We start from the raw sequence: 16,534 nt of genomic DNA on the forward strand, positions 1-16,534 counted from the left end.
GGCAGAAAGGTTCTTCACATATACCTCAGAAATTATTCCCTTGTCTTTTTTTTTCCCCTTCAATGCCTTCGCTGTACATTATATTATTATTTATTGTGATCTATGCAGGTACACAACCACAGCAGCATATGGTTCCTTGCTCTCCCAGAGGCTGCTGGCAAGGAATAGATCCTAACCAAACTGCAAGAAGCTGTTTTCCGTTACTTCTGTTATTACACTTTTCAGAAGCCCCACAGGGAACTGAACAGATTGATTCTTTCTTTCCCCATCCACTTTGTGAGATATTGAGCTGGGTACCTATGCCTGTGCTGCCATGGTCTAACGTGGGTTTCACACAGCTTCACAAAGAGCCTTTCTAGATATAGTCCTTCTAAAACCATCCTTCAGCAAAGGGTTTTGACCGTAAACTGCACTATACTGCAGGGCTCTGTCCTTCCAGGTCAGTCTCCAACTAAAGTTGGGCATTTGGGGAGGACGCTGCAGGAAAGCTTACCTTCTCTTTGGGAAAACCCCAGAGGAAAAAAAAAATGTTTCATGTGAATTTGTTTCTTCAGTGTATACTCAGAAAATAGGTATTAGGATCCAACTCTTGGGTCATCTCATGGCTTAGACTATAAGGAAACTTATTTTGGAGATTTTCAGATGGGTTTGTACTGAAGACAATGAAGCACTGGCTCACTCATTGCAGGCTTTCTGAAACAGATTCTGGCTAGGGAGCACTCAGCCATGCCCCCTCCCCGAGCTCCCTGCTCTTGTGAGAGAGGTATTTGACAGGGACAGGCAAATTCTCCCCTCCCACCCAGGTCCATTTGGTGCAACAGAATTTAGGTATGCTTTACAGCTGAGACTGTCACGACAGTCTGTCATTCTGGTCCTAAATTGCAACAGCAATTGAGGCATCCTGGTTAGGGAATGGTAGAAGAATGTAAGAAGTTTCTAGTATAACTAGAAGAAAAAAGACTGATGATTTTGATTGTTTCAGTTACAATAAAGTACAAGTTGCTCCTCATTTTGTGGGAAAAATTGTCAATTTGTACTGGCAATAGTCTTACATAATTTTCATAAACAGTTTGTGAATTGTATGTCTTACCTATCCAGAAGGAGCCAGTAAGTTGATACATATTGCATTCAGCTACTTTGAGACAAATGAGAAAACCAACCATAATTTATATGCTTCATATATTCTATGATGTCATTATCTTTGTAAAAGATAATTAGTTCATCTTTTTAAATAGTATTGTTTATGTAAAACAAGTGACAAGACGTTTACGAGATGTGTTGGGGCAGAGCATAACAAACTTTAAATTCCATTGAAAAGCCAAGTCCTACAGGGCTGTGATTAGCCCTTACATCAAGGCAGGGTACAAATGCTTGTTCACTATCATTGGAATTACTAGACTTCAAAGAATTTTCTGAAGAGCAAAGAATGAGAAAATTACTGTAATTTTGCAACTGAGGAATGTGTTTCCAGCATATAAGAGCTGATACTTTAAATACTTGGCACTGCAGAATCTGCCTTTCCAACAGGTTCTGAGGATCAGAGACTTTTACTTACGAGCCACGCTGGGCCAGTCAGCATTCTTGCTTTGAGCTACTTTTATGGCTTTTCTACATGTGAAATTAGTATAAAGGAAAGCGGGGTATGAATTTACAGTATGTTAACTATTCTTCTTTGTTTGGAAGCTTAAAGCCCTGTGCAAATGAACTGTAAATTATTTGGCTGACTATGGCCATTATGTTGGGTTGGATTCAGGTTCAGTAGGTTCCTGCTGAAGTGGAATGGGAGAGGCTACAGGTACGGTGAAAGAGTTAAGGAAGTGTAAAAGGGGAGGTTAATCTGAATGAGTAAATTAGATGCAAGGGCGGTATTGTTCTTTGTATTTATCTTGATACTGCTTTGTACGTGAAGGATTTGCTTAGGTATTAGAAAAGAAATTCTACTTGTAGTCCTTAATTCTCTTCTTAAATTGTAATAGGAAACAGAGGTGAGAAGTTTGGTGTTCTGTTACTCATCTGCAAAGCCCACCAAGCCTGCTGAAATATTAGTGTGAAAATGAAACAAGGAAGCTAACGTTTTGTTTGAACACTTAGGGCTGGGTCTGAGTATAAGACTGTTCCATTGTTGACAGAACATGAAAGCCCACTTAATCACACACAGAGATAATAGCAAATATGGATAAGGGAGGGTTGCTGGTACAATAACAAGTTACTGTCAATCAAGAGGCCAAATTTTAACAACAAAGTTACCTAAGAATCTACCTATACCTATATTGCCTGTACCAAGGCAGGACCTGGTGTGTCTTGCTTTTGACATAATCCCTCTGTCTCCATGGTCGTGGTAGATGGCTCTAATTCAACTGTGAGCCTTCACACAGTCCTAAAGCCAGTCTGAGCTCCCACTGCTGATAAATACTGACTGCCCTTGCAGCAGACCATGCCAAAGCCCTTCTGCAAAATAATCTATGAGTAACTTGCCTCTTCAGCATTAACCATGGGACACTGCTGCATGACAACATTCCTGACCCACCTACGCAGTGTCAAACTTTGTGCTTGTTCTGGAGGGTGGGCAGAGCCTTGTTATCCAGCCTAAGCCTATGGCTTTGGGTCTGGCAGCAGTTTGGTTGCATCCTGTGAGTATGAAGGGCTTAACTTTCTCAGTGTGCCTCTAGGCTCACCTGCAGCCTATACTAAGATGGGGCTTGCATCACTCGTTGAGGACGTTAGGGAAATAGAAGCTTCAGTCCAGGTTTAAACTATAATCTTAATGCACCTCTGGGAAATGCCAGAATTAATAATTAACCTTGTTGTAAAGATAAGGCTCCTTGTGAACTTGTTGACATAAACCATTATAAAAAACATATGGAATAGGATACCCATATCCTATATGGACAGGACAAATTAAATAAAAACTACTTCCTGTCCATGATTTATCTCCTGACTGGGTAAACATGCCAAGCATGAAGCAGATAATCTACCATAAAATCAGTAGAAAGGAAAGCAGTGTCCCTCTGTCTTTGACTGCTAACTAAGAAGATAGAACAGCTCCCTTCTCTGTCTCTTTCTTCAATCCTTTGAAGCTTGGTGCTTCTTCCATTCTGTTTTGTAAATGGTTGCATTGCTATCAACAGTCACACTGAATGGTGATCATGACTACCTTAGAATTAACACAGCAGTTCCCGTTAAAAAGTCTGTATCAAAGCAGGAATCTTCAGTCATTCCTGGGGGGTGGTGGTGGTGGTGTGTTTTGGTAGTTGTTAATGCAGAGCTACAAAACAGAATCATGTGAACGTTAACATGTATTAATCAACGTTGATTTTCAAATATTTGTTAGAGACAAATAACAAGGTTTTCCCAATATCAAAACTCTTCAGGTATACTTTCTTATAAAAGAAGGAGCAAGCAGCATTGAAGAAATTACTGTGGAATTGCATTAGCTAAACTGACACAAGTCCTTTTTAACTGACGTAGAAGTTGCATCTGGTTAGTGAAATAATGCATCTAGGTAACTGGATGAAAAAAAAGCTTAAGTGTATATTCAGGACATATGTCTAATATAGTTCTATATGGAGCTCTATCACCATAGTAAACAGAGTCACTTGTTGCACCAGAAGCTTGACAATAATTTAAGGTGACTTGAAATAATTTTGTTCAACACATGCAATCTCCTTCTGCAAGTGCTCACTGATTTACAGTATCTTATGTAAAAATAAACCTCTTACCAACTTATGTCAAAATTAGTGAACAATCTCTGCATACAGACACATAATTTAAAGCTCTGTACAAAACAACTGACAAACCTAAAGATATTTAAGTTAAAGGTGCTTTAGCTGTAGGCACCCTCCAGTCATCTACCCAGAAGCATATGCACATCTCTATAGACATAGTGTCACAATAGACACCAAACCACAGTAGCGTCCAGGCCCATTGGGGGATGCACAGCCTATTAACCCCTTTCCCAAACTTTCCTGGTAACTACAGATCCAATCATTTTCCCTGGTAACAATTCACTGTTCCCTATGCCTTTACACTGGTACAATTAATAACATTTTGCAAATTATGGCTGAATGTACAGCTTAATCTCTCTCAGCTATGGTGGCTTGACAAAGCATAAAAAGCAGAAACATCCCACTTTTCTATCTCCCTGCCAGCTATATTTTATGATAAAGTTAAAATTTCTGTCTGTGAATATATATAAGGATAACATCAATAGGATAAGAAAAGCCAGTTTTTATGTAGCCACCCACGCAGTGTTTGTTTCCCTCCTTTTTTTTTTTTCTGGGACTGTACTCTGACCTGTCTAACTTCTTACCTGTTTTTCAGAGCAGCTGAATTGCAGCTGGGTGAAGAGTTACTTAAGGAAGCTAGAGCAAAGGTGACTTTGCCAGTGTGATACAAGCCCCTTATTATATGGTGCCTCTATCCTTGCAGTGGCTGTGCAGCTCCCTGTCAGACCAGGCTTCAGTCACTGTCAGCATTTTGCACTTCTGATAGATTCAGAGATTTCAAAGGAGGAACAAATAGGTCATCTGTGTGACCTTTTGTACAGCACCACTCATAAAATGTCACCAAGCTCTGAGTTAAGCACATTTTCCATTTACTGATGGCTCTTATGACACTGAATGAGGATTAGATTGACAAACTGAGCTAACTCATGTGGCTTCATGAAGCAATCCGAGAGAATGGAAATATGTCAGCAGGCAATGCTTCTTCCTCATACTGGCAATAGTAAGATAGCAAGTCAAGTTAATCATAAACAATAAACAAACAAGTAGCAAAAAGCTCCCCAGGCTGATATTTAGCCTTGCTGCAATCAACAGCAGTGCCTCTGCCAGATTAATATTGCTGCTTTTTAGAGAACTGAATTCATTTTAGATATTTGGATTAAATAGGTAGCCTGAAATGGACTGTGTGTGTTGACAGCTGCTCTTATTACTAAACCCGTGGAACTCTCCACAGGCCAAAGAGAAAATACCCCCAGAAAACATCTGTGTTAAACTAAAGTAGACTAAATGAGACCAAGACAGTATTTTCCTCCAGCTGCTGTAGTCTATGTTGTTTTCCCTCTGACATTCAGAGTGCAAACCCAGTTAAGCAGGAGCTCACTGGGGCCTTTTTGTGCACCAGGCTCAGTGGTGGCACTTTAAAATCAAAAGTGGATTGGTAACAGTTGTGTATAATTAAATGGGCTAAGAATTGCTTCAGTTAATTTTCCACAAACTCAAAGCATGGCTATAGTGCTGGTACTAATACTAAAGCAGAACTGGTCTTTTTTTGATAATATGGACCAGGCTCTGTGGCAACTAAGAGACCTCAATGGGATGTTTGTATGTTTGGTTAGCAAGGGAAGAGTGTAGAAAAGGAAGAGGTAATAACATGGTACATCTGATGAAGACTTTTGCAATGGTGGAGAAGAGGGAGGCAGTACATGCAGCACTGACTCTTGACGTGGTTCATACCAGCTTTCAGAATTCGCCAAATGTTAACAGAAGATTACGCTGTCCGTTTCAAAAGGCAATAATAAGGTAAGCTTCTTCTCTTGATGCAGTAGGGACTACTGCCTCCACAGCTGGATTGCAGATAAAATTTGCTAAAGGGCTCCATGGAGGCATTTATCAAAGGAATTAATGGGTGTTTGGTGGTTTTGGAAATGTTGCCTTCATCTCAACGGCATCTATGACATCCCGCTTAAAACAAGAAAAAAAGAAAATTATTCTATTTTGTACACTTCTGTTGCTCTGTTTATACTGACCACCTTTAAACTTGTTTATTGTTAAATGTTCATTTAATGTGTGAATAGCACATAATGCCCACATCTGTTACTGGGAAAAAAGGTGTTAAAAGAGTGTATCAGTTAAAGGTTAGTTTCAAAATGCCAGCAATATCAACTGCAGTTTTACAAAGACAAAAACTCAAGGCATGACTGCAATATTTTTGTTGATGTTGAACTTTACTGTGGGAGGCATGAATAAGAAGTATCCAGAAGGATTATTTTCTTCAGGGAGACCCAAACGTCCCCATAATTTGGGTGCTCTCACAATAATGAAAAATCAATGGTGTGTTGAAGAGAGATGTTTATGAACAAGAGATGAAGAGAGAGAAACTTTAGAGACATGGGCATTTTGTGAAGGAAAAGCAAAATATATAAAATGGAAAAAGCTGAAGATGACAGAGGATGATTCCCATTGCTAATAATCACACTTCCGTGCGAAAAACAAGAGAGGTATCAGCCATTTTCTTCTTATAATCTTCATCAAATTTCTCATTCTGTGCCACAGTGAAATAATTCTTCCAGTCCCCGACAACCCCTAAGAAACAGCAAAGCAAAAAGAGAGAGATTAATTTGCCAGTATTTCCTGAAGCCCGCTAGCCATGACTCACTAATACTTGTACTTCAAGCTTATTTCAAAGCAGAATGACAACCAGGAAGACAGAGGTGATGCCAGTAACAAACCTTTTCTCATGAATGGGGAAACAGAGTGATCCATTATTCCCTGAAACTCTTTGGTGTAGTTTGTCATGGGATTTTCCTTCATTATCTCAAATGAGGTGTAATGGAGTATCTTGTTTAGAACCTCCTCATTCACGTCCTTCTCCAGAAACTTCAGAATCTTCTGAATTTCTTGCTTTGGATTCTGCAGAGAGAATAATGGGTTAAAATACAGAGCCAGGAAAAGCAAAGAAATCAAACATAGTATTAAAGTTGCAGTTGCCAGGGTGAGAAGATCAGATTATTGGAAGATTTACTGATACAGATGGCATTGTAATAGAAGTCTGTTGATTGTAGGTAGTACCTACTGAACGTCCAGATTTCACAGCTTTATAAACATACATTCAGCCTTTTACCTCCTTCATATCTTCATAGAAGAGGTAGAGAATACGGTGCTTATCTTTTGCCTTCCACCATCCTTTTACATGGTCATACCAGGAACCCCAGAGCACTGAAAAAGGAGTAACAGCAGCAGCAGCTATAAATGCCCAAACTGTCTTTAGGTACCTGTGGCACTCATGTTTCCCTCATAACCAGTGTCTCAGCATTTCCCAGCTGCGTACTGCGGCCTTGACTGCTGTGCTCTGTGCTTACCACAGCAGTCACGCTATTAATGCCTCAGGTGTATGGATGCTTAGAGAGGATTCATGTGTAACTGTAGGGGGCAACACATGCAGGTGCTTACACTTGAATGAAAATTCAAGGCTGCCTACAGTCGATGGAAAGAAATAGATGTTTACAGAGTGATTCATCTGATCAGCTGAACAAGACTGGGCTTAATTGGCCCTACTTTGAGCCAATTTTGGCTCAGATTTTACTTTTGGACCAGACAGACACCAAAGGTCCCTTCCAACTTGCATTATTTTGTGATTCTGACTGGCTTAAATATTTGGTATACTGTCAGAAGTACCTGTTTCTTTCCAGCATGTATCAATATGACTACCGTGGATAGAGTAAGCTATGTTCTAGATGTCTGCGCTGGGACAGATGGCTCCCAAGCCAAGCTGGTCAAACACAAGACACAAGGTCTCCTTTAGACTTGAGAGTCTCATGATGGTCCAGACAGTGGTGTTTCTAGGCCTACATGGTGGCAAAAATATTAAGGACCTATGGAATCTACTGACCTGAATTGCGAACTGCTATTCACCTGAACAGGTTTTCTTGTTGTGCCAGGGGAGGTTTAGATTGGATATTAGGAAGAATATCTTCACTGAAAGGGTGGTCAAGCATTGGAACAGGCTGCCCAGGGAAGTGGTGGAATGGCCATCCCTGGAAGTGCTTAAAAAACGTGTAGGTGTGGTGCTTGGGGACATGGTTTAGTGGTGGACTTGGCAGTCCTGGGTTAACAGTTGAGCTTCATGAACTTAAAGGTCTTTTTCCAACCTTAATGATTATATGGTCCTGTGATTCTATGATTGTATGATTCTTGGATATAGGTACCTCTTTCAGAAAGGGAAGAATCAGCTTCTAGGCTTGCTTGTCTTCAGATAACTGGCTTTGCTCATATGCCTGATTTTTAGATAGATGTATTTAGGTAAAAGACTCATCTCAAATGCGTGGTGCACTTTTCTACACAAAATTGAACTTTGCTTTCACAGAATCACAGAATGATCAGGGTTGGAAGGGACCTCTGGAGATCATCTCGTCCAGCCCTCTGATTCTTGTATATCAGTTTAGAGTTAAACCAATTAAACTACTGTTCCTTCCCAACCGGCTTCTTTCAACCTCAGAGAGAAGAGATTAAGCCCAAAAATTGTCGTATGTTTCTGAATGATAACAAAATAAAGACTAGCATTTTTTTTTTCCAAAATGGGAATGTAAAGATAGAATTAATCCTTTAGGTACTAATAAAAAACTGTGAATGAAAATAAATTACTACTGAAACACCTTCAGTAGATATCCTTCCATGAAGTGTCAGCACTGGATTTCAAACCATAGCTGAAATAACTAGATCAATGTCATGCATTTTTTAAAAATTCACAAAATCTTTTATACAACTAATTGCAGTTCGTCACCTTTTCCGGTCATGAATTTTACCAGGAACTCTTCCCAGGTTCCTGGCTCAGGCATTCCTTTATTCATTCTGTGGAAATGGTAGTACGACACCAGGTTGTCTTTCGCATTTCTTGCCACATAGATTATCTTATTGATATGAAAAGAGAGAGAGAGGAAATAAAAATAACTTAAACATATTTATATAGATTTTGAGCACCTCCTGGAGTTTTCTCTTGGAGCCTGATGACAGAGCCTTAAGAGTTTTTGCTTTGAAGCTGCCATTTTCTGAAATCCAACTCAGGTAACTTAGTCATGACTTCTTCAGTTTCACACAGGCTTTGCACATTAAAGGGAGAAGATCTGGGGAGACCTTTAAGTTTCATAAAGATTCTGGAAACCATATTCAGTCCTGGTTTATGTCACTGTCTTTTCAAGTGGAGTAGAATTGAGTCCTACCTCTCCAGCCTTACCTTACAGTTTTGTTCCCAGAAGGAGGGAGGCACCAGCTGCACAGGGAGATGAGTTTTTATTGTTCGTGGAGAAGGCATGGCTTCAGCTAACTCCAGGCCTGTGGGATGTTTCATTATGAGATGTGACTTGTTCTCTAAATTACATTAGCACTTCTTTGCTATTCTCATATGTCTGACTGACTTTTCAGCAGTTCAACTTGCAATGATCATTCATCTCCAAAGCAATTACATAGCAGTGTAACACATACAACATTGCGTAAGCATTTTCAGTGTTTCTAGAGAAATTATTGCCTATATATTCAAGGAGGAAAGGGGGAACACTGAGTCATATGTTTTTGTTGCTTTCTTGGGTCCATGTCTAACCCCTGCCTTCCAAGAGTTAGTGATGAATACTAATTTAATTTACCCTACCAAAGTTTTTCCTTCGCAACGTTTAGTGATATTTCCCTTCGGAGGTAAGAATTTTTTGCTTCTTTCTAGGATATGAGAATAATGTACTGGCTGACTAGGCTTTCTGGATAGCATGTAAAGAGAAACTAGGCATATGATGGACAGTGGATTTTGAGTAGCTATGCGTACATAGGAATACTTGGGAATATCTGGTGATATGTGGAGATGTGTTACCCCTTCCTCCTTCCTTTTTAAACATCTGTCATCACCTCTATCATTTTTTTCTTATCGTCTGTCATCCTCTATCATTTTTTTTGTCTCTCTGTGTCAACACAGTGTAGCTTAGAAGAGAAAAAGTAGCACTTCTGGTGCAGATTTAGTCAAGCTTTTTAGCTTCAAATGTGAAGAGAGTCTGGCTTGAAGATTTGTGTGGCATGAGAGCCCTTACTGGGGGAAGAATCTTTTAGGAAACTGTCTTTGCAAAACCATCAGTCCTGCTGGTTGCCTGAATGCCCCATAGCTTGTTTAGATGACTAGACCCTAGAATTTAACAGCAGTTATTTAAAATAGTAGCAAACCCACTGAAAACATTATTCACCTTTTGGGAATACATCCATGACATAGGTTTCTCTTCCATACAGCCCCTAATCAGAGAATGGCATTCAGTTGCCCCCATGTTGCCATTTTACGCATAACTGCTGCTGGTTTAGGTAACTGTGGAGCATCAGCTTTCAGATGCCACTCCGAAACACCATGGTGTTCAGTAGTGCCTGAATCACATCTACCAGCCTTTAATTGGCTTGAGTAGCACTGGATGTTCATGTTAAAGCAACTGAACTGATCTCTGATACCCAACACAGTGCATAGGTCAGTGACAAAGCATGTGGGACTGTCCCCAGGAAACCTGTGGCATCAGCACTGAGTGCATTTTTTGCTTAATTTTGTCTAAAATACAAACTTATTTATGATATTCACCTGAGTAACGCACAGATGGAGGCTCTTGGATAGACCACTCAAGGAAAGGATGGCGTCTGTAAGTAGTGGCACGTCTACACTTCTCAACATCTCCACTTTGTTGAATCATATCCACTATCTCCTGTGTCCATGTGGTACCTGAAAATGTCAGTGTTTAGACATTTCCCTCAGGGATAGCCAAGAGTTTGTTCTATTTTTTTTCATTTCTCATAGGGAAATGAAAGCCCGAATAATGGACTCCCTGTTAAAGGAGGAAGGAACAGCACAGAAGATGATAGACAAAGTGGAAAGAGAGGATAATGAAGGAAAACCACATAATTAAGAATACAAAAGTAATTCCCAAAGCACAGTTTCAGGGATTCCATTTTAGACAGGATTCTTGCCAACAGAAATAGCCTCCACCCCCACACCAGTAATAAAAAAAGCTCTGGGATAAACTCACTGTTATTTTGAGACTGTATTATTTGCAGGGAGAAATTAAATTCCCTCCTCCCAATTTTCATATCTCACAAAAATTCAGGTATTTCAACATTTGTTTTCATCCTGAATTTGAATGAAACAATTAAATACCTGAACTTTGAGTGAGTAAAAATTTCATACAGTTTGAAAACAGAAAAAAGTTGCAGTATTTGCAACATTCCCATTTGTAATACTTTAATGAAGGTCGGTACATTTCATTTGCTTGAGCTACTGCAATGTCTTCTAAGAGTTACAGTGTTTTGTCTCTTAGGTTCTTCTTTTCCCTTGTAGTCATGATCACTGGGTTAACCACATCTCCTCTGAGGTACTGTGGCAAGTCAGCTAGAGAACAGGCTAAGGGATAACTTGGAATGTGGCTTGGAAGGGAACTGCCCTTCTTAAGATGTTCGATTTGTGTATCTCTGGCAGATAATGTCAAATGGGCTCCTAACTTTCTTTTCAGTTCAATAGCTGAGAGGTTTTAATCCAGACTGGACATAATAATATGGTTTTGCTTTCAGTATACAGGAAGTAAATTAAAAGCTTTCGAGTTTTACAAAAATAATGGGGTTTTATTTGTAATAATGTTTTCCGCTACTGAAAAAAAAATACTTCAAAATTCGTTCTAATTCAAGTAATTATTTTTTTATGATCATTAAATGCTCCAAAACCTGTTCCTGAATCCTCTAAACTATACATGGTTTATTCATCCAGGATTAATATTGGTGCTTGTTATTAATTGTTCTCCTGTATAGAAAATAAAAAGGATCTCATAAAGATGAGAAATAGCAATGAGCTAAGTGGTTAATCACTGAATAAAATACCAGATAACTGAAGTTAATGGTGGGAATTTTATTTTATAGGCTGAAATTATTAAGTGAATGTGGTTATTTCCTTAAAATAATTAACCCATTTCCAGAAATCAGTACTGGTTTACACACTAAATTACACATTCCCCAAATATGTAATACAATCCGTAGTTTTTCAGTCAGTTTCTATTATTTCTTAGTAATGATGACTTTTTACTAGGCATTGTTAAACCATTACCAGTTGGTGCAAAACTTCTATTGGTGCCATTTATGTATATAATCTAAAACAAAGGAAACATTTAAGCATAGGTAATTAGACTTCAAGCATTTAAACTTCAGTAATAATAGATGGTTGTTACTTCTGCCAAAGAAGTCACAGGTTACTAGTCTCAGCTGACAGAGCTTCACATCTTTAAAATATATGTCTGGTTTGGGATAAAACAGGTATCAGTCACCACAGGACAATTCCAACAATAAGCATGATCCCAGACTTTCCTATTCTGTTCCTGCCCACACCAACCTGCTTTAGCATAGGTTGCAATGAGCAGATCATCAGGTCTGGCTTTGAAGCTCCACACTTGGTCCCACGTGCTGCATATTGACTTTGTGAGAGGAATACCTTTCACTTCACCTATCTCAGCCCTGGGTATCGTCTGTTTCAGACTCAAATCTTCCATTTTGTCCAGGGCCATCGAGCACTGCATGAAGAAAGAAAGTCTTGGAATTAACACAGTTACTCTGAAAAATACCTCCATTTACTCATCCATTCTTCAGGTCTCTTTTATTCACTGAAGTTCATGTCCTCTGATTTCTTTGGCTGTGATTCAGCCTACCTAGAACCATGCATAGGCTCCTTAAAACTGGATATGATTTTCAGAAATGCTTGGTATGTTGCTGGTGGTGGTTCTCAACATCTCTAAAAATCACTCTGTTTACTTAGATACAAAAAGAAAAAAAAAGCGCCATTATTCCCATCTTTAAATATTTTACCAAACATATTTATGTAAAATTCTCACTAAGTATGTGGCTTTTGAAAGATAAGAAAAAGTAATCAGTGGTGTGATTCGAAAGAAGGCAGAGTGTAACAGCTCCCACTAAAGTCAGTATACAGGACCCAATCCTTCCTTCTTCAAGAAAGTAAACAGCTGCTAACACCCTTTGGGCCTTATACTCACAAAAATATTTGCAGAGCTCTTCTGTGTTTTGTTCCTGCAGCTTTTCGCTCTTAGAGCACTTTGCTGTATGCTGAGATTTGTTGCAGATAAATAATCTGAACTAGACAGATCATTAACTAAAGGTTGTTAGACTTTCAATCAATCTAGTTACATCTACTGCCTATTATACAGTTTTACAGTAACTAGTTATTGATTTCTGGATTTCTCTCAAGGAGGCCGCTTAGCCATAACTTTCAGAGTTCCAGAATCTGGACAGAGGAAAGTTCTGCTTAAAGGGAGGCTAGAAAAATAATCTCAATTTAAAATATCAGACAGCAAAAAGACATTTCAGTCCCAACAGCAAACATTGCCAAGGTATTTCCTTTCATTTCGTTGTTTGCTCACACCCGATTTCCCACAGATTCAGTTGAGCAAAGCGAGAGGTTAGGTTTGTAGCTGGGCAGTGACCCAGGAAATTTTAAAAAAAGAAGGAAAAAGGAATTTACCAGAGAATTTTTCATGCTTGAATGTCTTCGATCCTTGGCTGTATTGATGACTGTGCAGCCACTTCTATCTTCAGGCAGGAGTAGGGTGAAAGCCTGTGTGCAGTTTCTGTTCCTCCTATGAGTATGAGGGAGAGTGAAGGAGGAGGTGCTGTGGCAGCCAACCACTGAAGAGCTTTTCTGGCTTCCTTTGTGAATTCTTTTTTAATCTTGTGAAGGAAAAATACTTTGAATTCTCATCTAAAGTATGATTCTTTACTGGCATCAACATTTAATGTTGGTCAGTAGTTCCAGCAAGATTATTTTAACTTCTCTGTCATTGTCAACAATCTTGGAATAATTAATTTTCCTCCTAATATCTAATCTAAATCACAAAATAGTTTATGATTTGTTAATAATTAAGTTCAATGAGAATGAATGAATTAAAAGTCACTTGTTTTCATTTTCATCATGTACTGCACTATGCTCATTTAATAGATATTTAAGGGTCTGTTTCATTGCTGGGGTCAACCATTTATGTTTTACAGCACTTTCTAGACAGGTTCACTTCTTAACTAGCTTGGCATTAAGAGGTTAGGGATCACTGCATGTTTGGTAATGTTCTTTTATAAGATTTAAGTCTCTGCCTATCTTTATATGAGATACTGGGAGAGATAATAACATGCCCCAGACTAGCCACAAACAGCATAGTAACATTGGCTGCCAAAAGTAAACCAATGACACTTTTATATCTAGTTTTCAGCTGTTGCAGTCATCCTGAAATGTTTGATTACATCAGGAAAAGCTGTTGTTGAGCAAAAAGTAGGTCACTGCAGCTGAACTCAAGCAAGTTTGAATGGATTGCGTTCATAAGGGAAAATTATTTTGAAACAGCGTTTGCTGTCAGGCGTTGCTTCTGCATTCCATTGAAAGCATGCAAGCACTGTGAATTCTGAAGGTCCTTTTTGGTCATGCGTTGGATGGTCTGGCAACATTTGTATCTAAAATGACTTTTGGCTATGTAATTTTTTAAAGACATTTCATGTGTCCTAATCAAGTGAGCGTGCAGCCATCCTTGCAGTAATCCTACCCTTGTATGGAGAGTTAGCCAGCATGACCAGTAGAGTCTAGAAGTGATTCAGCTGACCAAATGTGCGCTGACTTGCTCTGCATTCTGTGAACTGTATGGATTTGCTCTCAGTTGACTGTAGAAGGAGAATAGGTATCTAGCTTGCAAAGGCTTCTGTGTATTTTAAGGGACAGGTGGGAGGTACGGATGTTCTGCCCCAGGGGAGAGGGGGGAAGGGAGAGTGAGCCACTGCGGGGCTCTTCTGGATCTCTGTAAGAAAAGCCTGACAACAAATGGCTTAATAAAGCAACTGTTCTGATAAGACAGAATAAGAAGAGGAATATAGATAGTGAGTAAATCTTATGTCCCTTCAGATGCTGGGAACCTTGTGCTTGTGCAGCATCAGATGGAGCCCAGGTGGATTTTTCCCAGGGCAGGCTAAGCAGGTCCTGTCTGTGGAGAGAAGCTCCTCCTGCTTGGCCATTCAAGTTATTGTATAATTTTCTTGCAATAAAGCAATTCTATTCCTGAAGGACATTTCACAGGAGGACTTCTTGTTGTCCTTGCATACAAAGGCCAGGCCAGCCAGGAGACATGATCACTGGGACCAAGTGGGAGCAGCCGAGCACAGGATAAACTATGCAGCACAGGCTGCACGTACTCAACATTAGCCGTGCTGCAGATCTCTGAGTCCTGGATGTACAGTGGTGTCCCGGTCAGCATTGCCACCTTCCGCCCCTTGATCTGCATGCAGGCCATGACTTCCCTGTCACAACTCACAGCAGACAGGTAGTGGGTCCCTGTTGAGGGACTGTGGGAGTCAGTGAATTGATTCAGCATTCCTTGTATGATTTCAGGAAAAGTTTCCAAATAATCAGGAAACAAACCAAGAAACCAAGAAGACTGCTTGATTTGCTTTAAGCCAATCACTTGTTCTTTTTCTGGCTTTGACACTAGGTTTTTCTTCTGAAGGCTGGCAACACTAGAACTAACAAATAACACAAAACAAGCAGAGAATATATGGTTAAGGAATAATATTTCTTCCTTGGTTTTCTTTTTTTTTTTTTTAATGTGACCATTACCTTCAACTTCAGTCATGGGAGGATTTGCCATTTTCCTTTCTGTATTGGCCTGTGCAGATTCTGCTTCTCCTCACACCTGCACTTGCCAGTTGGTTTGTTGGTTTGAAATGGTATTCACCCCCCCTTCAGTTATGCAACCATCCTGATAATGCAGTAATCCCCCAAGCACATCAGATGATATATCGCAAAAAAGGGAAACCTAAGAGCTGCTGATTCAGTGGCTCCCTTTTATTACAGTTGTGAATCTGAGTAGTACTGTGCCAGATAAGATGGAGTGAGGTCAAAACCCACTGCCTGTAGCTTTAAAACTGCTTTCAAAGTAGGCAACGGGTGATGGATTTCTCCTGTTGTGAAATAAGGAGGTGAGGGTTGAACAGCCCAGCCCAGGGACTTGGATTTCTGGTCTGGGATCAGGGTTTATTGGGCCACTCTAGAAGACGATGGGGCACTCTCTGCAAAGAGCTTCCTCTAGGTTTCCATTCACCTTTTCCTAAATGCAAACTGATGGCAGATGTTTCTTCATGTAAAACCCAGTGTGTATATTTTATTTTATTTTAGCTTGGCTGAAAACAGAACTTTAGCTGGAATGGAAAGCTACAGGCCACTCAACAGAAATAATAATGGGCAGAGACTGCTGGGTGCTCACAGCATGGAGACAAATGACTGCGACTCAGGAATATGTTTATTTGTTCTTGGAAGTATCCTTGCTGTATAGCGTTATGTGTTAGGGTAGTTAGTGCTGGGTTTCATAGTCACTGTGATTTGTGAAACCTGCATCTCGTCAGCAAAGGAAGTACAAAGGGAGAGTAGAGGAACCTTTATCTTACTTTTGTCCTCATCTTCCATTCGTAAATCTACACATGGTAAGCCAACAATTTTTCATTTATCATTTAGTTCCAGGTAAAATTCTCTTTTTTAGCACACAACAGTTTATAACAGCAGCAGAGAGGTTCAGGAATATTATTGCACAAGGTAACCAAGTTGCTGGGGTGACTGCTCAGAGTGCTGGCTCTGGCCTGGCCTGGGCTGGACAGCCTCCTCTTCTGGTCCGTGCAGGATACAGCTTCCATTTGGCATGGTGTCACCACAGTTGTTTCGGGGATAAGGGCATGTTTGTACTATGTACTTACATACTTTTATTCAGTGGTGTAGCTTTATTACC

General features: G+C 39.8%; 1 protein-coding gene across 1 annotated transcript; it reads right to left on the reverse strand.

Annotated features, from left to right (window-relative positions):
* Nucleotides 1-6,157: 6,157 nt before the first annotated feature.
* On the reverse strand, nt 6,158-13,368 carry SULT1C4 (sulfotransferase family 1C member 4). Its single transcript, XM_037377595.1, has 8 exons — nt 13,246-13,368; nt 12,106-12,283; nt 10,318-10,455; nt 8,953-9,050; nt 8,503-8,629; nt 6,844-6,938; nt 6,452-6,632; nt 6,158-6,305 (listed from the first exon to the last, which is right to left on the reverse strand). Exons 1-8 carry the CDS (start codon nt 13,258-13,260, stop codon nt 6,193-6,195), a joined length of 945 nt encoding a protein of 314 aa, XP_037233492.1. The 5' UTR covers nt 13,261-13,368; the 3' UTR covers nt 6,158-6,192.
* Between the last annotated feature and the right edge of the window lie 3,166 nt (nt 13,369-16,534).

This window comes from Falco rusticolus, chromosome 2 (genome assembly GCF_015220075.1).
Source record: "Falco rusticolus isolate bFalRus1 chromosome 2, bFalRus1.pri, whole genome shotgun sequence".
In the NCBI taxonomy this organism is placed as follows: Eukaryota; Metazoa; Chordata; class Aves; order Falconiformes; family Falconidae; genus Falco; species Falco rusticolus.

Excerpts from the sequence above, each read along its gene's own strand:
- SULT1C4 (XM_037377595.1), bottom strand. Across the intron at positions 10,456-12,105 it reads TGCAACCTATGCTAAAGCAG|GTACCACATGGACACAGGAG; the intron begins GTTGGTGTGGGC and ends TGACATTTTCAG. Across the intron at positions 6,633-6,843 it reads TCTATGAAGATATGAAGGAG|AATCCAAAGCAAGAAATTCA; the intron begins GTAAAAGGCTGA and ends TTCTCTCTGCAG.